At 41.1% G+C, this 22,921-nt stretch overlaps 1 protein-coding gene across 5 annotated transcripts; it reads right to left on the bottom strand.

Annotated features, from left to right (window-relative positions):
* Positions 1–897: 897 nt before the first annotated feature.
* LOC131245916 (pentatricopeptide repeat-containing protein At2g13600-like) lies at positions 898–8,298 on the bottom strand. 5 transcript variants are annotated; one of them, XM_058245695.1, is made up of 5 exons: positions 4,592–8,298; positions 3,386–3,485; positions 2,003–2,077; positions 1,487–1,579; positions 898–1,321 (listed from the first exon to the last, which is right to left on the bottom strand). In XM_058245695.1, exon 1 carries the CDS (start codon positions 7,689–7,691, stop codon positions 6,120–6,122), a length of 1,572 nt encoding a protein of 523 aa, XP_058101678.1. In that variant the 5' UTR covers positions 7,692–8,298; the 3' UTR covers positions 898–1,321; positions 1,487–1,579; positions 2,003–2,077; positions 3,386–3,485; positions 4,592–6,119. The 5 variants fall into 5 exon arrangements, with proteins under 5 accessions (XP_058101678.1, XP_058101675.1, XP_058101677.1 ...); XM_058245692.1 differs by having other exon boundaries at positions 2,003–3,485; positions 4,592–4,854; positions 4,986–8,298; XM_058245694.1 differs by having other exon boundaries at positions 2,003–3,485; positions 4,592–4,634; positions 4,986–8,298.
* Positions 8,299–22,921: the final 14,623 nt, after the last annotated feature.

Here is a 22,921-nt window from a genome sequence, read left to right as displayed (position 1 = left end):
AAAAAAACAAATATCATATTAATCCAAAACTTCTGAGGCCCTAAGAAGTTCAGAATTTCAATCCCCACTGCTTTATGTGGTGTGGTCCACTAGAGCTTCCTATCTGCCTCATTCTTTCTCGTCAAATGGACGGACAGTGTAGATTAGATATGACACATACACTGGTGGGGCCCAAAAAACTTGTCGACGTCAACTCGGTGGTCTGTTGCACACCACGCAGTCCGTTTCTGTACTGCCTAGTATAGAACACGGCTCCAGGCCCGTATCCTGTTGATTTGGCAAAGTTCTGTACGTCCGTATCATGATGTATGTGTTAGATCCACACCATCCATCTATTTTTTCAGGTTATTTTAATCATAATTCAAAAAATAAGGTAGATAAAAAGCTAAAGTGGTCCACACCAAAAAAAAAAAAAAAAAGAGTAGGGATTGAAATGTCTGCAATTAAAAGCTTCTTGGGGCCACAGAAGTTTTGGACCAAGCTAATATTGTTTTTTTCCTGGTCTGTGTGAGCTTATAAACAGATTGGATGGCAAATAAAGACCATGGGATCCCTGGGAATGTTTCAATGGTGGACATCACTGTCCCCACTGCCTTTTGTGGTATGGTCCACTTCAACTTTGGATCTGCCTCGTTTCTTGGATGATGACCTAAAATGTTCCGAAAAAATGGATGGACGGTGTGGATATAACACATACATGATGGGACTCACAAAACTTTGCCAAGTGTTTGCCAGTGCGAGTCTGTCTCAAAGCCCTTATCGAAGTGACATGTAAAAATAAAATGGGTAAACTTGTAATTTACGAAAAAAAAAAAGAAGAAGTATATTTTAGTTTAAAATGATCAAAGATTTTAATCAAAAGCACTTACCACTTATGGCACATGCACAACCCCTGAATTAATTCCGTGATTAATTTCCATTAAGAATATTTTTTAAGTGTGTTAAACAAACATCCAAAATAGCATATTAAGTGGCTGAAAAAAAAATAAAATAGTTGGCTGAAATTTGATTTTAAGATTTCGGTGACATACAGACCAGCTCAAACCACGCCAGATTAAAAAGTAAAACCGTCACCAGATTAAAAGGAAAAACCAATATGCAAATTCAAAACTAAAGATGTCGTTGTCCTCCGTAGAGCTGAAGCTGGAGAAGTTGTGCTGGCTTTTAAAGGCTTTCAGGCCCCTGATCAAGCCCCGGTTCTAGTCTTTGGTGCTCTTATCATCTTTGATGCATTGGGCCTGTTGGGGCTGATTGTTTTGGTTGGATTGCTGAGACTAGAGCTCTGCATGCTTATCAGCCCTGACTAGCTTCTTAATCAAAGCTACAGAAATTTACAATCACAACAATTTACAAACACCGTCATACCTTCTCAATATATTTCATTCAAGCTCTTTTTTTCCCTCAAATTTTAAGATAACTATCATAGAAGCTAACAAATGATAGATGAACAGTTGCAGACGTGAAGACTTAAAAGTAGGTGTCCTACCAGTAGCAGAAAGTCATCCCAAGAGTATATTGTCAGACCAAACCTTTTAGTCTCCTCTTTGTTCAGCTGTAACCTTTCCAAAGCTCACAATTGCTGTATCAACAAATGCCAATTTCAATACACACACACAAGGCATGCACCAAGAATTTAAAAAATAAAAAATAAAAAATGCTGCTTGCTTTTCAAGAATTTGGTTGCATTAGGAAATGCTTTCAACATTAGGAAAAAAAGACAATTAAAAAAAAAAAAAAAAACAAAAAAAAGGTTGAAATTTCAACATATATTGCAATATAATCTGCAACATTTACAAAGTTCTTAGACCTCAAGTGTCAAACTTTTGATGATCTGTTCATTGAGGGCCCTAGTGCGAAATAGCTAAAAGCATCCATGACCTTAAAGACAATAACATGATTCTGTCCAAGTAAATGCTAATAGAAACTGACTCGCATCATTATAATTAAACATGATATATATAAAGTATTTCTCTCCTAAATGCAAACATATAACATCACATACCTCCTCAATCTTTTTTTCTTCCAAAAAAATTATTGAAACCTCCATGGCATAAAATAAATTCCACAGCACCAGCACCTATAACCATAAATTAGAAGCAAACCAAAAAAAAAGTCCTATAATCAGGGGATGTCCTGCTTATGCAAAGCATCTGAAATTTGTTGAAATAACTGTTGTTTGAGGAAGATGCACAATATATAAGCATAGAGAAACTTGGATAGTAACCAGTGAAACCTCAAATTCTTCTTAGCCTAAGCAAGAAACGTAAAATCTCATGAAGGAAACAATATTTAGCATGAGAAAATTATAGCAGAAACAAGGAAGATACAGAGCATCAGTTGAAGAAAAAACAAGACAAATGGTCATAGCAATTCGGGGCTGAGAGTACTAAGAAGTGGAAGCCCAGGACAAACTACCATTTTGCCTGTGAGCAAGCAATAAGCCAAGCAAGGTCACGATCCACACAAATATCTCCAAATATCACACAAAGCTTGTCATACTCAGGACACCCAGTCTTACGGAATTTAGATGCTCGTGGATTTATCTTTTGTCCTTGTGAAATAAAGAACTTCGCCTGCACTTACCTTGACAACAGTGTTGGCAAACTCATCGCCATCCCTACTGACATGAGGGTGCTGAATCAAACTTCTCCAACAGCATCTCCACATAGCATTTTGCAGGCATCATTGCAAGAGAGCCCGATCCTTTCTAATTAGCCTAACCTAAGTTTGGCTGAATTGATTCATTTCCAAGTCTTGAATTCATGACCGAGCACACTACCGAACTAACATTAATTGTTGTAGGAAGTTTACTACTAAAACCAAGTGGTTTGCCGGGGATTAGCTGAAACACAAGTTTGACAAGACTGTGTTTGTGGTTGCTCTTTGGTGCCACAAATCACCATTAATCAACAATTGACCTGATTTATCAAAGAAACAGAGACTTGCTAGTAGCCAGTTTGCAAAGTCTTGTTAGTTCTTGTGAGGGGGCCATCAACGTCTAATGGCCAGCATGGTGAATGTGATTTCATAACAAAATTCACAGTATTCCATCTTTCAATAAAAATGAAGGAACTTCACCCTGGCCAGAGTTCATTGAGGCCTAAATCATCATTACCACCAGCATTATCATAGTAAGAGTTATACGATGCATAAACAGATTGGTAGGACGATTCTGGGATGGTTTGTCTTAACCATCTGAAGATCAGTAGCCATCAGACGACTTCAGTTAGAATCATAAACAGAGTAGATGACGAATAACATCCAATGATCCAAAACCAAAGAAGAAAAATACTCAAGGAATGTGTTTGGATGCACTATCCAATCACATTGTGATTACCTTCCCCTGGCATTAATATTGAATGATTGGGGCTTGAATGGCAATTACATTACTTCCAAGTTGGAAAAGGAGGGAATGCAATTTGGTCATTTCATCTAGCTTTAGCTGACAGTTCTCGATTCAAGTCACTGGTGCATCCAAACGCAACCTAAAAGAAAAACATATGAAAATATAAATTTAAAAGATCTAGACACCGAAAGCCACAAAACACGAAGCATTGCAAGATCAAGATCTGGAGAGATATAATAAGGTTCTAGAAAATACACATCTTCGCAATTGGTGTCCAAACATACCCTATAAGTTTGCAAATATTCTATCAAATTTCAGCCCTACAACAGTAATCAAAGCAACAATGTACAAAGAAAATATACAATCGAAGACTGAAAAATCATAGTATAGCTTTTAGGGCTATAAATCTGAACAACAAGCATGATTATACACACAGGCATGGAGATTGCAATTAGGGAATTGTATTCAAATGAAATCCATCGCAAATTCAACCATACCCAAATGCTCTAAATCTTCCAAAACAATACCCAGATTCAACCATGATTATATAAAGCTATGGAGATTGCAATTGGAGAACTGTATTCCAACCAAGGAATACAAAAACGGTTATGTAACGGCAGTTATGTAACAGTAACAAGCATAACCGTTACGCAATACGGGGTCGTAATGGCCATTATAGGAAAAACTGCCTATAACGAACCCGTAACAGCCGTTACAGGAAAACTTGTCTGTAATGACCTGTAACAGTCCCAAAACAGGGTTTTTCAACAAAAAAAATGCCGTAATGACCGTTACGGGAGCTGTAATGGCTGTTACGGCCTGTATCGGCCATTATGGCCACTATTACCGTTATTGAACACTTTGATTCCAACCAAATCCATTGCGAATTCGAGCATATGCAAATGATCAAGATGAATCAAACCAATTTGCAAATTCAACCACGATTATACACAGCTGTGGAGAATGTGATTGAGCAAATGCTTTAATAGGAAAAATCATATTAAAAAAAAAAAAAAAAAACTGAAAACCTATTCATACATTCAAGATCTACAAAAATGATATAAGAAAAACAACAAAAGATTTTTTATTTTTAAAAAAAAAATCCCTCTTGAAAGACCATAATATACAGCTAAAAACTGGATTGTCGGTTCAAGATCAGATCCAAAAACAAAGAAAAAGAAAAAAAAAAGAGAGAAGGAGAAGAAGAAAAGAAGAAGAAACCATGAAAAGGGAGGGGAGACGCACCTTGTTCGTTGTCTCTTCCGTCCGCCTCTTCTCCGTTCAGTAGCTTTTAAGAAAGTAGAAAAGCCAAAAAAATAAAATAAAAATGTAAAAGACATTTTAAGATGAAAAGGAGTTTACGATTAAACCACTAACCAAACTTACGGTTTTTTAAAAAAAAATTTAAAGGTCACTTTTTTACTGCCATAAGTAAGAAAAGTAACTTATGGGAGTGTTGCCAAACGGGCCCTAAATGTCTTGATGTGTTTCCCCATTGTACCTTGGCGCTGGAACAAGTATCAAAAGAAGGATTCATAAAAATGACTGAAAATGCTACTGTGATTGCATCTACATAAAAACCGATACTAGCCGATTGTCATTATCAATAACCGCAGCATATGAAAATAAAGAAAATTACCCAATTCTGTTGCGAAGTGTTGCTGTTCAATCTTAAATATGCTTTTAAGTTGAGCATATCTGAACTGAGTACATATATGTTTCAGACCAATTCAAGTAGGAAGAGACAGAAGCTTGATGCTGATCTCCCTGTAGAATCTGAGAATAATGCCAAAGACAGAGCCAGAAGCATGTAGAAGGCAAGAATGTCAAGTTGCAACAGGAGGACTTTCTCAAGGGCAAACAGGAGGCCTGGAATCGCAGATGCTGCTACAAGGCAGAGGCATGAAGGAGGTTGGGAGGAAGCAAAAGGAAGAAGCAGGTACAGACGATGATTTTGGGGTGTTCTCATTCAAGTGAGGGCACTGAGCATCTTTGGTGAGGGTGAGAGCCAGGGAGGAAGAATGGCTGCCTTCTCAAGTCATGCCTCTACTTCTAGCTCAGATGAGAGTGGAATAATGTAGTTCACAGATTGGAGTTCCTTCTCCCATCCCAAATCATGCAGGAAGCCGCCTGACTTGACAATGAAAGTATGATGAGCAGCTGTAGATCCTTGTAATTTATTGTCTGCGCATCAGGCACTTCAAGACCTGCCCCTATCAGACAGTTCACATGATTATGCAAGAGCCTCTACAGTTTGCATGATTATGATCTCATAGCGATGTGAGAACATCTGGGATTCCCATCGATGACAGATTGGTGCACCTCAACCGTTCAGTCAGCAGTTTTTGCTGCATCTTGAGTGAAAGGGATGCTGGAAATTTCGGAACAGCTGTCTTGTTCTGCACGGGAATTGGGAAATGGGCTGTTAATAGATTCTGGGGTTGCAATTGTAATTCTAGTGTAAATTAAATTGTATTTTAAGACCGCTTATTTAAGCCTTTTTTTGGGGCATATTTTCTCCAGTGATTTGAAAGATTGGAAAAGGAAACAGGAATTGCAAGTAGTTAGCTGGAATGGTCTTTTTCACCCACAACTCTGGCATAATTGTTTCATTGCCTTTTTTTTAACTGATCACTTCCTCCTATCTCTCCCAGATATTCAAATTGTAGATTTATGGTGGGGCCCATCTCATCAACCGTCTGGATCGCCTTGCCGAGTGCCCAATTGGGCAAATTGACCTGAATTGCATAGTATATCTTTTTTGGCTCAAGCATCATTTATAATGCTCTTCATCCTTCAAGCATGTATTGAGTCTATTCAGAGTCCATAGAATCTCACCCATCTCAGGATGAGATGGGTCAGCTGTAAGGAAGACATGAATGCCATTTTTCACCTCAACCCAACTGCACCCAGGCTCTTTTTTGGTGTGAGCGCTCTTCATCTTCTCCCTGATTTTCAGTGTTTCTTTCCAGTCATTCCCTGCAGCATACATATTTGATAGGATCACGTAGTTGCTGTGATTTTCTGGATCCAATTCAAGAAGCTTGGCAGCGGCAAATTCGGCTAGCCGAACATCACCAAGCATCTTACTAGAATTAAGGAATGAACTCCATATGCGAATGTTGGGTTTCAGCGGCATCTGTTTGATGAATTCAAGAGCCTGAGCCAAGCAGCCTCTTCGGCAGAGAATATCAACCATGCATGCGTAATGCTCTGGTTCAGCAGGAATCAAGTCTCCTTCAGTCATTGATCTGAAATAATGCCAGCCCGAGTCAACTAGCCCTCCATGACTGCAAGCAGAGAGCATTGCCAGATAGGTAATCTTATCAGGCTTTACCCTCAGCTTGCGCATCTGTTCAAACATCACAATAGCCTCCTCGACGTGGCCGCATCTACCAAATGCTGAAATTGCAGCAGTCCATAGAACTGCATCCTTGAAAGGCATCAGATTGAAGACTAGCTTGGCGGAATCCACACAACCGCACTTGGCATACATGTCAACCAGAGCATTCCCTATTACCAAATCCGACTGGAACCCATTCCTAACAATGCATGCATGGATCTGAGAGCCTTGCGACAGTGAGGCCAAAGCAGCACAAGCATTGGTACAGATAGCATATGAGAAGTCATCTGGTTTTATACCTGTGGAAACCATCAAGGCCAAAAGCCCCAAAGCTTCCTCTCCCTGCCCGCATTGCATATAGCCTGAAATCATCTCGTTCCATGCGATTATACCTTTGACAGACATTAAATCAAACAACATCTGTGCACAATAGAGGCTCTGGCATTTTACATACATACTAAGCAGACTATTCTGCAGGATCGATTCAAGGACCAAGAGACCTGATACTACAACTTGGGCATGGATCTGCTTGCCTTGTCTTAAAGCTTGAAGACGGGAACACGCAGTCAATGCCCCGGAAAACGAATACCCATTTGGATTGGTGTCGCTTTCGACCATGCTCTTAAACAAACCCAGAGATTCATCATAGTGTTGGTGCTGTACGTAGCCTACAATCATCGAAGTCCATGAAACCACATCTCTGTCGGACATTTCATCAAACAGTCTCCGAGCGTCTGGTAAGCTGCTGCACTTGAGGTTGAGGTCCATCAAAGCAGTCATCAAGACCGTGAATCGGCAGAATCCCGACTTGACAATGATGGCATGAATTTGATTTCCATGGTTTAAAGATCTGAGCGCTGCCGATGTCTTCAGAGCATCGGCCAGAGCAAACTCATCTGGCCCGACAGAGCCTTCTTTCTCTTGTTGCATGCATCGATGGAGGGGGCTGCAACGGTTAGTTAAAAGCTTGGATTGGCTTCTTAAAAGAAACGGTTTTGTCATTCAAAAAGTCCTTTAATTTACCAAAATGCCCTTAATTTCGCTGAAAATGCCTGGAATAACCCTTTCTCCTCTCTACCTGAGAATCTCTTCTTCCTTCTTCTCTTGGGTCGTGGACAAGGCTCGGGCCGAAGATTTGTTCAGTACTTTGGGCAGCTACTCATTACTCGATGATCTAAATCATTCGTTGGATAGGTCCCACGGTAATTTCTCAGTTCGGAAATTTCTCAATAGATTTTCAGTTCTTGAGGTTTTTCTGAGGATATTATAGAAAAATCTTGATGAAAAATATAAATTAAAAATTAATGCTATTAATTAATAAACTATTTAAAAAATTTAAATAAACATATTATGGAATGTTAATTTAGATTAGAAAAAATTTCAGTTAATATTGTGGTAATTACGCGATTTTTATAATGGAAAATTTAAGAGTGTGGAGACTTTGAGATCTCGTGACATTTAAGGCAATAACATCAAAATATAGTGGTATTATCAAAATCTCACCTATATTTATCAATGGAACTCCCTGCGGATGGCCCACTGTATGAAAATCTTCAGGTAGAAAGATCCTATCCACTACTTTTTCCCATTGAATGCGAACTGTTGCTCTGTGCTTTTCTTCTGGAGTTGGCATCGAGTCCAGTTAGACCGAGTTAGGGCCCACTCGAAATAGATTTGTCCTGAACTCGCCCTGACTTGGTACCGACTCCGGCGTGCCTGACCCGATCCGAGTCCAGGTCTGCCCTGGACTAACCTAGACCGAGTCCAACCTGGTCACGGACCGGGTCAGTTTGAGTCAGCACCGAACCGGGTTGACTTGACGTCTTTTTTTCATGACGACCTTTAGGGCCCATTTGGCCGGGCGGATTGGAAGGGATTGGATGGTATTGGAAGGGATTGCAAGTTAAATCCTGAGATTGGCCGAGCGCACCAAACAACTGAGCGATCTTATCCCAAGATATAGCAATCCCATGGATCTTAAGGCAATTCATAGACAACACCATCATTACCTTTAAATCCCATCCAATCCACCCTAATCTTTTCAAATTTGCCTGGGACGTATTTGGTTTGAGGGATTGGAAGGGATAGGAAGGTTTAATCCGGGGATTGGCCGGGCGTGCCAAACAGACTCGGTATAGTAATCTCGGGATATAGCAATCCCTTGGATCTTAAGACAATCCACCGACAACACCATCATTACCTTGAAATCCATGCCATCCACCCTAATATCATTCAATCCCTTCCAATCCACTAGGCCAAACGGGCCCTTAGAGTTTAGGTTTAGGTTTATGTTTTGGTTTTAGAAATGGCTCAACCCGAGTCAATCCAAACACATCATAGCCAGCCCAAACCAAATACAAGCATCTAACCCATTCTAATTTGTTCATTCAATCCTAACCAACTTCAATTTCACAAAACTCCCAAATTAGAATACTCTACCATGATGTATTTCATAAGAATAGATGAAAATCATTAAATAGAATTATATAAATATTCATGAACACAAAATTACCTTAATTAGTTGATTTGGATAGGTAAGTGGTTGTTGAGAGTCGATGACGAGCGGTTGGGCCAGGTAGGTACAGACAAGCTGCTTAGTAGAGACGTGCGGCCGAGCTACCTTGTTGAGAGGAGAAAGATGAGGGAGGGAGCGAGGTCGGGCGGGTGTGGAGGGTAGGTTAGATTAGATTTAGGTTATACACACACACTACCCAAACTCGAGTCGAGTTGGGTTTCGAATAGAGTCAAGTCAGTACCAAGTCAAATTTTAGGTTGAGTTGAGTTGGGTTACAGGGTGACCCGGACTTGACTCGATTTGAGTTTGGATTTAGCGTAGTCTACTCTATTTAGATCGACACACACACTCGACATGGCCCGAGTCAGGTCGGACGAGTTGACTCGTCTTGTGCGCAGCTCTATTTTCTTCCTTACTTCTCGCTTGGCCGCCTGTTGAAGGATTTGGTTCGGTCAAGTTGAACTACCTTAAACACTGCAAGGTTGGATCCATATGGACATGGATTACATACTGAGAAACTCAATATGAGTAAAATCTATGGGGGCTGCCGTGATTTATATAGATTATCCACTATGTCCAACCATTTTATCAAATAATTTTAGGGCTTGAGCCAAAAAATGAAGCATATCCAATATTCAAGTGGACACACATCAAAAGAAAAAATGTGAATTGAACATCTATCGTTGAAAAATCATGAGGCCGCAAAAGATTTATATTTGTCTTTTACCTTTTTCTATATATTTGTGATCTCATGAGAAGGTTGGATGACAAATAAACATTATCGTGGGCCCTACGAATGTTTCAATGGTGGAAATCATTATTCTCACAGTCTCATGTGGTGTGGTCCACTTGAGCTTTGGATGTAGTTCAATTTTGGGCTCAACTGATAAAATGAATTGGAAAAACGGATGGATGGCATGGACAAACCACGTGTTCACAATGGGCCCAATAGAGTTTACTCAGCACGGTAAAAGTGTACTAAGTACACAATCCGATTTCTATATACCCATATGTTCTACATGGGGTCCATGTAGACTCTTATCTAAGCATTCTTTTTCTTAGCCGGTAAACTACGATGTGAGCCTACCTTTTGGTGATCCTAGCCGTTCATGCAGACCAATTTAGTCGAGTCCAAACTGGTGCGCCAGCCAGATTTCTGAGTTGTTTGGATACATGTAAAAGTTTGAAGTTGTAAACATTTTATACCTTAAAAAATAAAAAAAATAAAAAAAAGAAAAAAGAAAAAAAAAAGTGTAAAGTGTTTACAATTTTTCCTATTTAGCTTTAAGTTGTAAAATGTTACGGTTACATACTTCAAAATTTTATTTGTATTTGGATAACCTATCAAGCATTTACAACCTGTAAAAAATCTTTTAGAGTGTAAAGTGTTTATGGTATGTCTTATTTGGCTTTAAGTTGCAAAATGTTGCAGTTAAACACTTTAAACACTTAAATGTATTTGAATAATTTAAAAAGTGTTTACAACCTATAAGAAGTATACACAGCAGATACAATTTAGAGCAGAAAATACTTCTAAAAATTTTAAATAATATATATAATAGCTTCATTTAAAATGAATCATTAGGGTGGGCCTGTCTCAATAAAGCTTAGAGTCGAAGTCGATCCTTACATTAAACCAAATATTAGATAGGCAACAAAAGTAAGCTCATGGATTCAAATGCCCTTTATAAAGAAAAGTATTGAATGTAAATAATTAACCATAAACTATCATTACATTAATAGTAATTAAAAAAGTTTAAACATGAGTCTTTAATGGTCAACATACAAAATAAGTTTTAAAAAATGCATTTAGAAAAAATTTATAATGAAATATTCATCTTCAATCATATATGTTAAAGCCTAAACTGAATTTATTTATTTATTTTTAAATGACTAAATTTAGTCATCTCATAAGGTAATTGGAAGCCTTTCACATGGCATCCTTCGATTTTGATTCTCTTTCAGTATGTCCGTCTATTATGTTATAGAGGGTATCCAATCTTTGCATCATAGCTCCATGAGATTCAAATTCTCTTCTTCATCAAACCATTAATAATTGCAAAATGAATCAAGTGCTTGTCAAATCTGGCTGATGTTGTTATGGCTCTTTTACCATATAGTTACCCTTACACTCAAAAATCAATGATAAATCCATTGTGAGTTGTTGCAACTAATTTATTAAATTTCATATTTGCTTCCTCATTCCAAAACGTCAAAGACTTTTGAGACAAAGCAATCCACGCTAGCAATGTCTTGATCCAACATACTAACCTAACATTGGAAGAGTGTGATGGTCAATGTTATTGCTTATTGAATGGTTAAATAGTAAGAATATCTAATTTTTATAATTTAACAAATAAGACAATGACATATATATTGTGATTAGGTGAAAAGTTCATTTACAAGGTGGTTATATATATAATAACCAAAATTAAGCTTATTTAATTACCCATGTGATTCGTAGATAATTATTGGATGGTAACAAATGAAAAATATCCAATGGTCCTATTTTCACGAATAAGTATCCATGAATTAAAGGATAGGATTGTTTCACCAATATGATTTTGAGAATGTGACCTGACAACAGTGGTGACAGTGGGTTTCACCGATCAAATAGTAGGATTGTTTCACCGATTAGAACACGTCACGTATACAATATTTTAATATATATGTAATAGTCATCATATGCAGCTTGAGTATCACATAACTCCAAAAGAGATTCTAAAATAGGGCTGTCAACGGGCCAGGCCTGGGGTAGGTCCCCCCTGACCCGGATTTTGCTGTTTCGGGCGGGTCTGTCGGGGCCAATCCTACTCAAAATTCTTTGCAAGCCTAAGACCGGCCCATTGACACCCCTATTCAAAATATTTGTAAGTGTACCAAGGACCATATATGACATCCAAACCAATCAAATTATGCCCCTGATCAAGCCTATTGGACTCCCCAAAAAAATGTCATTCTAATGATGAGGTGGGCCACACCACAAGCAATAGGTAGGAAGGAGGCAATCATCATTAAAAATAGAGATGGGCATCGAGTCGAGTCGGACCGAGTTAGGTCCAACTCAACTCGATCCGGTTTTGCCAACTACATGACCTGAACTTGATCCGACTTGGGACGGAGTCTAGTAGGGCTGACTTAATCCGAACCAATTCTTAGCTGGCCTAACTCGAACCGATTTGGATCAAGTTGGGCACAATTCGGATTGAGTTGGGTACAATTCGTGTTTAGTAGCTAATCCGTGTCCATCCCGATCTAGGGCGGGCCACTAGCGGCCTACACGACTGCACTCGAGGTCCCGAGCCAGGGCGGGCCACCGGTGGCCTACACGGATACACTCGAGGTCCCGAGCTCGAATAAAAAATAAAAAATAAAAAACATATAAAAATAACCTACCTGATGGATGGATGAGGATGACCGGTAAAGATAGGGTGTTGGACTGCTGACTGGCCTGGATTCCGATCGAGTTTGGTGTGGCGTCGGCTCGGGTAGGATTAGGGTTAGGGTAGATGAGTGGTAAAGGTTAAAAGAAAAAAAGGAAAAAAAATTGACTTTATAGTACCCGATTCCGGATCGGATTAGATCGAGTTGCTACATGACCCGAACTCAACTCGGTTAGGCTTCAAATCCGAGTGGGTCTACTCGATCCAACCCAACCCTGGCTTTCGGTTCAGGTCGAGTTGGATCTGACCAATTTAGTCGAGTCGGATCCTGCCCACCTCTAATTAAAAAATTATTATTATTTGTTGAAGCCCACCGTCGATTGTATCGCCATCCAATCTAGTTTTATGGGTCACATGACCAAGATTATTGGCTAAAATAAAAATCAACCCATTATATTAGTTAGGTGGGCCATGGGCTACACTAAAAGGAATAGTCATGACACATACACTACAAAATAAAATTGTCTAAATTGGTGTTGTGGGGTACCTAATTTTCAGATTTTCCTGATTTTTGGGTTAAAGGAAAAAATCAAGGCAATAATAATAATGGACGGATTGGATGTAATACACAAATCGTGATGGGCCCTATATGATCCAAAGTTCTGTTGGGGGTCCATTGTAATGCCTGCATGAAATTCACTTCGTTTATTAATTCCCCAGCTCATGTTAGGATGGAGAACAAAAATGAGTCAAATCAACGACCTAAGGGCCTGTTTGGCTGGGCAGATTGGATGGGATTGGAAGGGATTAGAAGGGATTGGAAGATAGATCCTGGGATTGGCCAGGCGTGCCAAACAGATATGGGATCCTGATCCCGGGATATAGTAATCCCATGGATCTTAAGACAATCCACTGACATCACCATCATTACCTTTAAATCCCATCCAATCCACCCTAATACCTTCAAAATTGCTTGGGACGTGTTTGGTTCGAGGGATTGAAAGGGATTGGAAGGTTTAATCTCGGGATTGGCCGGGCGTGCCAAACGGACCCGATATAGCAATCCCATAGATCTTGCACCAATCCACTGACGCAATTATCATTACCTTGAAATCCGTGTAATCCACTATAATACCATCCAATCCCATCCAATGTGCCCGGCCAAACAGGCCCTAAGTGAATACATTATTTTAAACAGTGGGGAGGGAAACGTCCACCGCTGAAACCTTTGTGGGGCCATGGCCTCTTTTATTTTCTAATATGAACCATATGTAAGGTGATTCTCACTAGGATGAAGGGAAAACATAAATATCAGCCTGCTCCCAAACTTTTGTTGGGGCCAATAGGGTTTTAATGGTGGATGTTCAATCCTCATAGCTTCCTGTGCAATGGCCAATTTGAGTTTTGGATTAGCTTCATGTCTGGGCCCACATCCTAAAATGATCCGGAAAAGTTGATAGTTAGAGTGGACGCCGAACGGACATCATGGTAGGCCCCACACATCTTGCACATAGGGTGTTCGGTCCATGGGATTAAATGGTATTGAATTGTATTAGATGGGATTAACACCATTATTGCACAATGATTGCATGTCTGAAAATACCATGGTATTTTGCCCATCCAATCCTATGTTTGGGATAAAATTCTTGCTACACATATATAACCAGATTCATAGCGAATGTCAATCACTTGTAAACATATATAACCAGATTGTCACATGTAAAGGTTGTATATGATAGCATGGATAAACACATGCATCAATGTGGGGCCCACGTGTGTAGTGGATTCTAAATCCATGGAAATCCCAAATGGGATCAAATGCAATTCCGCCCCACTTAATCCCAACATTTCCCATCCTCTTCAAATGTCCGACCAATTTGGACGGGACCAAATGCGATTCCATCCCACTTAATCCCATCGAATACCATGCGCCAAATGCCCCTAAGGGCCCGTTTGGACGAACGGATTAGATGGGTTTTGAATGGATGGGATCACGTAATCCCACCGCTCGATCCCATGCGCGCGTTTGGGCACGCAGTTTTAAGGCAAACCGCCATATCTCATGGGTTTTAGACGGACTCGTACGTCCAAAGAAGGAATAACCCAGGCGTCCATCTTTTTCCTCGAGCCCATCCACCAAATCTAGCAAGGGATTTAGAGGCGATTTGAAAATGGTGTCTTTTCATTTCTCTCCGTCGCAGCAAGTCGTACCTGAAGAAGACGACCAGCATCCGGTCGCGTCTTCTATAAGCGATCCATCATCGCCTATATAGAGATGATATCGTCTCTTCCTTGTAGCTATGTATTTGTAGTGGAGAAGGTAAGGTCACTACAGATTGCTCCTGGGTTGGTAATGACAGGTATGTGCAGCATGTAATTTCTTTGAGTCAATGTTGTCTTCCCCAATTTCTCCTTTTTTAGGGTTTAGTGGTAGATCTGGCTTTCTATGGTGAAGGACACACCCGTGTCGGGCCCCTCTCGTTCTCACTGGACATTATTGGCATGCATATTATACCAAAAAGGGTTATGTGAAATGGGGTATCGAAACAGGGGTTTCATTCTCCTGATGGTGGTTTTGAAGCCCATTATATCGCAGAGTGCTTTCATTCAATGGAACAGTTTTTTCACAAATGAATTCCTAACCACCCTTTAAATGGTCTTTCTGAACCATTAACGCATGAGACATGGGCTCGGCCTTTCCTGGACACATCGTTGTTTTATGTTCCTAGAGTTCAAGAAAAAGTCAGCAGCATCTTGTATCTACTTTGTGTTATGTGAAGGGTTACAGGGCCATCTCTGTCCTCATCCTGTTTCTACCATTCTAATATAGATGAAATTTATGGTGTCACGCCCCAAACCTGGAAATCGGATTCACAGGAATCCCAATCGCCGAATCCGGTGCCGACAACCTCTGTAGTACCCCATTCTCGGCTCCTAGCGCCTATATGCCAGGTCCCGATCCTGGGATCCTACAAGGGAAATTTTTCAACATACATTTATCTTGTAAGAAGCATAACCACAAGTTTACCTAAATCACAAAAGCAATATCATCATCACATATCCACTAATATAAACTTTGAATACAATGCTGAAAAGGAAAATACATATGTCAAAATAAAATCAAAGCTCTGGAAGACAGCTGTACGCTCCAAGCTCAACGCCATTGCGACCAACGTCACCTACACGCATTTATCGTGCATAAGCTTATAGAAAGCTTAAAGGGTGGTAAAAGTGTGTGTGGAAGATAAGTGCCAAGCACATAAATACAACGTCATAATTATACAATGTCAGAAATGCCGGTAAGATCATGAATCATATGATATCTGAGTAAGCGGAAATACTAACAAGTCCATGAGTCAAACAATATCAGAGTATGCAATACAAATTAGCCATGCAAATAAGGAGTCATAAAGAGTCAAATATCAAATGCCGAGGATGTAGTGTAATATATAATTTCTGATGAGTTCACGAATACCGTCAGCCGTTTCTAGACCATATAGATGCAGAAACACAGTGACCCAAAATGCCATATGCCGCGGATGTAATGCAATATGCAATGCGAATGGAATGACCATGCTAGAGTGTGAAGTCGGGATAATAGTACGTAGTATCACAGGCTAAGGGGTCCATCACAAAGGACTTCTATCCAAACTAGTCTCATACCTAAATTTGGATAGTCAAACTGAATGTGGTAAACTCCTTATCTCAGGTTAGTCGTGCGCCCCAACCGAAATCTTGACCATTGCGAAGGCACACGTAACAAATAGTTATGCACCACCAGCCCGAGTGGATAGTGAATGAATAAGTGAATGACTATGCAACTCCCGCCCAATAAGTCCACATATCAATACTGTTCATCTATGGGATTATCACCGGGGTCTAGTACACTTTACATGCAAATCGCTGCCCACTGACGTGCGACATGCAAGTGGAAGAGACCTCACTATCCGCTTGACCAGTAGTCGGCCAATATCTACCCGGCACCTCGATAGCGGACTTATTCACGGGCTGGTCAAACTCAGCCTAGATATACCCCCTACTCTCGGGCGGGTAAGGTCACACCCCCTCCCAACCGACCACGACATAGTGGGAGACGCGACCTCCTTGTATTCGACACTCGAGCGCTCATGTATCCACTCGGTCTCGACGTTGGGGAGTCTCCTGGCCTCGGAGGTTTAGGGACTTTCACCCACGGACATTCAAAGTGCCCAGATGCTCGAACCAAATATTTTCGGCGTCCCATCTAGCCATTCACATCATGCCTATGGAGACTACAAGCCTAATGTCACTAGGGCATATAGTAATCAAAACACACAATGTAAGATGCATGAGTCATACAATCCAGTCATACATTAGTCCTGCGCATACCGTGCGCTCATTTGAGACAATCTCCACCTATCAGAGAGTCTCATAACAACCTGCCCAATGACATATGTAATGGTCAACCACATCTTATAATAAATATGCAGATGATGCGTATAGGCATGTACATGATGCTATGTTGTCACATACTCATAATCGGTATCAACAACCGACACCAATAATCGACGTCGACAATCGAAATTGGCCTCGACAATTGGAATTGGCCTCGATAATCAGAATCGGGCTCGACAATCGGAATCGGTCTCGTCAATCAGAATTGGCCTCGACAATCGGCCTCGGTCTAACAAATGGCTTAAGGGAAGGTCACAATGAGGACATTAAACCATCATTGCCCATTAAAGTGGACATTTAACCAGCATTGCTACTAAGGAGTGGCACACATAGAGCCAAACATATAGTGGGCCCAAAGCCCCACATAATGGCCCAATATACATCACCATGGGCCTCTCTCAAGTGCCTAATACACTTTATGATGGGCCTCACTCATGGGCTACATATACAACACATTGGGCCTCGCCGTATGGCCGGAATTATATCACAATGGGCCGCAACAATGGGCCAATACACATCACAATGGGCCATGACATATGGACCGGAAATACATCTCATTGGGCCGTAAATACATCACATCAGACCTTATCATATGGGTCTTATAGACAACACGCCGAGTCACATCACGTGGGCCCAATACACATCACTATGGGCCGCTCACACAGGCCTAACACACATCACTATGGACCACATCAATGGGCCTCATGCCTGGGCTGCATATACATCAAGTGGGCCGCATTACATGGGCCACACATACATCACATCGGGCCTCGCCAAATGGGCCATAGATACACCGTAATGGGCCTCGTCAAATGGGCTGGAAACACATCACAATGGGCCTCATACCTATGCCGCATATTCATCACTATGGGCCTCATAAATGGGCCTCAAATACATCACGATGGGCCACAACTCATGGGCCGTAAATACTCAATAGGTGGGCCCCATCACATGGGCCTCAAATGCATCACCTAGGCCGCATCACTTGGGCCTCAATTATACGTCGCAGGTGGGCCTCAAATATACATCATAGGTGGGCCTTGCAAATGCAGCAAGTGGGCCTTGGATGCTGCAGGTGAGCCCTGCACGCTGCAGGTGGGCCTTGCACGCTGCAGGTGGGCCCTACAGATGAACGGTCTGCATGAAACACATATATCACGATGGGTCACACCACGTGGGCGGACGTCGAAGATATACAATACATGCATCAATGGTAGGCCCCACATGGTACCGTTCAAAATGGACGATGTAAATATATAATGCATACATCTAGTGGGCCCCCACCTCCACACGTGTAACACATGTGGAGTGGATCCCACATGGACGGTTGGATATAATACATACCCCATGTCAGACCACAGAACTTGCTGGTATCAAAACAGTAGCAAATATAAATGGGGTCCCTAGCAAAATGGACGGTACAGATAAAACTCACTCATCATGTGTGGTCCGTCCAGATGGACGGTGGATACAACACATACATCATGGAGTCCACATAATGGACGGCTGAGATAAAACACATACCAAAGTGAGTCCCACCATACATCACGTGGTGTCCCACCATCCAGATGATGGACGGCTGAAATAAAACACATATACCAAGTGGTGTCCCACCGTCCTTTGTTGGATTGGATGGTGAGGATACAATACATAAATCACGTGGTCCCACCTGCTGGACCACGTAAATCATACATCGAGGTGGGTGACAGACCCACAGAACTTGTAGATGTCAATACAGCTGCTGTACACCAGCCAATCCACTACATGGAGGTGGGTCCCACGTGGGGCCCACCGTAACGTTTATTTTCCATTCAATCTGTCCATAAGGTCATGAAGACCTGAAAAAAAGAGACCAATTTCATATTAGTATAAAACTTCTATGTCCCTAAAAAAAGGGTTTTAATGGCAGACGTTCAATACCCCACTCCTTTTTATAGTGTGGACCACTTAAGCCTCATGTGCGGCTAATTTTTGGGATATCCCAATGCCTAAAGGGGACCCATCAAATGCACGGTGTGGATGCCCCACATGCATCATGGTGGGACCTGAGGTGGGACCCATTCTTCCTGGCAGTCCTAAGAGGCAGATGCTGCCTGCTGACGTCGATGTCAGTAGCAACAGCGTTCAGAGCCCTTTGTTTGATTTTTTATTTTTTTATTTTTGTGAGGATTTTCATAGGTGGGGCCCACATCAGGAGGATTCGCCCCTCTAGTTGGGCGCCTAGGCTCATTACAGGCATAACAAGCCCAATATTGAATATATTTTGGTGTGTAGAAATATTACAGCAAGCCCTAACAGTTTAAATTACCCAAAACCACTGTTTTCCACATTATAGCCCACCAGATATTCGGATTGGCTTCATTTTTCGGCTCAATGCCTAAAATGAACTGGGAAAAAGGGTGGATGGTGTGGATCAGATACATACATTAAGGTAGGGTCCATGTGAGTGAGACCCGCCCGCTTTTGAATTAAAGCTGATAATTGTTTTTCCCTTTATACAGGAATACATTCATCAGCCACATACGTAGGGTCACGTATGGCTCATCAGCCACATACGTGGCTCATCAGCCACATACGTTGAAGTGGCCCCAAGCACACGTGACCCAGATATGGATGGTGGTGTTGATATAGCACATACTTCATGGTCAGCGCCCATTGATGGACGGTTTGGATAAAACATACCTCATGTGGGTCTTATGAGATGGACGAAAGGTGTGGATGAAATCCACACGCGGGTGGGTCCCCCGGCATGTACGGCGTGGATCAAGCATCAAGGTGGCCACGAAAAGGGAAGAGAGAGAGAGAGAGAGAGAGAGAGAGAGAGAGAGAGCCATGAGTAGTGGAGGGACCCCGCTACTATGGGTCCCTCTTTGAACAATGCATACATCAAGATGGGTCCCACCATATGTGGGCCCTCAAATCATAAAAATCATCGGTAAAAAACCTAAGATCACCCACCTTTGATCTTCTCAGACTCCTTCTTCCACCGATGTGATCTATAGCTCCAAGGGGTGGATTTGAACAGTTAAGATCGGCTTTGAAGGGTTGGATTGAGTGGTAGTGAGTGGGCCACACAAAGCTTGTCTTATGGAGGTTGGGACATTGGATTGCTCTCATGGAGCTTGGGAGAGAAAAAATTGAGAGGGAGATGAGAGAGAGAGAGAGGTGATGTGAGTGATGGAGTGATGGGGAGAGGGATGGATGAAGTGATGGAAGGTTGACTTTTGGGGATGGGTAGTTGTACTTGGGGATGGGTGTGAGTGATGGGAGTGATAGAATGTGTACTTGACATTTGATGGGACATATTCTCTTGGAATTTTCAATGCGCAGCATTTTTTCGAAATGAACGCAGGCCCACATCTTTTGGCTCGGGTATCGCCTCAGCGTGCGAGATGCGACATTAGAACCACGGCGACGGCATGATCGCAATGATATAAGTCTCGGGTCGAGCCGACTCTGGAATATGAAATATGAATTAGGGTCGTGCGCAAGTGCTGTCTACGCGTTGCAAGTCGCCGGAATTCGACCGGGAAAACCGCGGAAGCCTACGGAACAGTACAGGCTAGGATACGGGTCTTACATATGGTCTCAAGTCTTAGAAAATATATAACTTGCAAAGGAATAGGTCTATGTATGTTTGGGCCCATGCTTCATTTGCCTGTTCTCTTGGCATTGCTCAAAATTGAGGTGTGTCAGGTTCCTCAAAATCTCGGGATTTTCTAACCAGCCCAAACAGCCCAAGGAACTTGTCTCAGGATATAGCAAAACCATGGAACTTCAACCCATCCACTTTATCATCATTACCTTAAAAACCATCCCATCCCTCCTAACCCCATGGCATTCGGCTGGCCAAACACGCCCTAAGGGGTTACAAGCAACTCATGTCCTTTCTTGACAAACCCTCCTCTTCTTTAACACCATCTATCATGCTGCTCTCTCTCTCATGGTGAAAAGGAAAAACACAGCAAAAAAATTGTTTTACTTGAAGTGGCAGCTCGCCCAAAAGGATACAAATAGTAGCACTCATATCATACTGAGTAAACTCTGTTGGGCCTACCATAAATGTACGTGGTTTATCCATGCTGTCCATCCTTTTTTCCATGTCATTTTAGGGGTTGACCCCAAAATTGAAGCATATCCAAAGATCAAGTGGACCAAACCATTGGAAAGAGTGGAAAAAATGATTTCCACGGTTGAAACCTTCTAGGGCCCACAGAGATGTTTATTTGTCATCCAACCTGTTTATAAGATCACAAAGACATGGATGAAGCAAAAAAAATACAAATATCAGCTTGATTTAAAACTTTTGTGGCCCCAAAGATTTTTTCAATGATAGACGTTCAATTTACATTGTTTCCTGTGGTGTGGTCCACTTGAGCTTTGGATATGCTTCATTTTCGGGCTAAAGTTCTAAATTTATTGATAAAAAAGACTAATGGAGTGGATAAAAATAAATAAATCACAATTAGCCTCACAGAGTTTGCTCTGCTCTCAATCCGCTTCCTTGTTTAAGAGGGCCAGAGAGAGAGAGAGCTGTTGAGGAGAGATGCTCCATTTATAATTTGATTAAAAAAGAAAAAAGAAAAAGAAGAAGCTAGCATTAGGATGTAAACAGATTACATGTAACTTGAAAATTGCAATTTTTCTATATTTCTCTTTACACTTGTAACCTATCATGCCTTTATAAGTTGTAGAAAGTTTACCGACATTGAAACAATTCTTGTAATGTCTTTATCTATAAACCCTTTACAATTAATTTTTTTTATAACCATCCAAATTATCCCTGACATGAAACTAAAAGAAATACATATCATACAATGTTTCGTATGCATAATGTATTATAGAAACATCCATAAAAATCATAAATTGCCCAAGACTGGCGAGGCAAGGCCTAACCAGATTAATAAACGAGCTTGTGTTTTTCGGTCTAGACTTGGACTCCAATCCTTACATGCCATCTCAAGCCCAACCCAAAGTGGGCCAGTCTAGCCCACTAAAGACCATGTTTAGGAAATTATTGCAGGGCCTCTATCCACAAGAAAAACCAAACGTTATCCAAATCAGTTTTTAGACCATTCTTCAATCTCTTTTGAATGTTTGATTTTATTTATTTATTTTATTTTTTGCTTTCATGGTCTAGTAATAAAAGGTTCATTTTGATTTTTAAGCCTAAAAGGATTTCAAGTGCAAATTATTTGCATGATATTATGTAACGTCTCGAAAAAACCTGTACAAGGACCCGAGTACCACCTTAGACAGAAATCACCTAGGACCAAAACCTTTAGAAATTAAGTTAATATTAGCAAGTGCTAAACTAGAGTACTTATGAAATTATCACTAATCACTTTAAATATGATCTGCAAGACCTAAACCATGCAGAATCATTAACGCTACATTACTCTGAAATTTAGAATCCATCCCTAAACTCGGTTGCTCTCGGGAGCACACTGAAACTCCGTATCGGACTTGGACCGCACGTCGAAAGTCCGATAACCGCAAAACTATATATCTATGACCGCATTACTGGACTTGACAACCACCTCAGAAATCAAGTCTTAATTATGTCTATAAATGCACAACTTGAGCCCGGAACAAAGTGTGTGAGAAACGTGAATGTCTTTAGAAATAAAATATGAATTTAAGTAAACTGAGTCGTATCGCTTGTGCGCCAAATATAAGGATTCAGACCGTGAGAATATGACCCAAATACACCCTCGGATCAGGAAAAATTTCCCATATATGGCAATGTACTTGTGGTCGTGATCGAGTGACGGTGACCGTTGAACTGAAACTGGTCCGCCACAGTTGATCTGTAAACCCGATCGGAGCGAAAACTCAGCCTGACCTAGATCCATGGTCAGGGAGCTTAAGTCCGACCGCACGTAGAAAAGGGGCCACCA

Source organism: Magnolia sinica, chromosome 5, assembly GCF_029962835.1.
Source record: "Magnolia sinica isolate HGM2019 chromosome 5, MsV1, whole genome shotgun sequence".
Taxonomy (NCBI): Eukaryota; Viridiplantae; Streptophyta; class Magnoliopsida; order Magnoliales; family Magnoliaceae; genus Magnolia; species Magnolia sinica.
The sequence above is the reverse complement of the archived record's forward strand: the minus strand, read 5'-3'. Positions and strand labels throughout refer to the sequence as shown.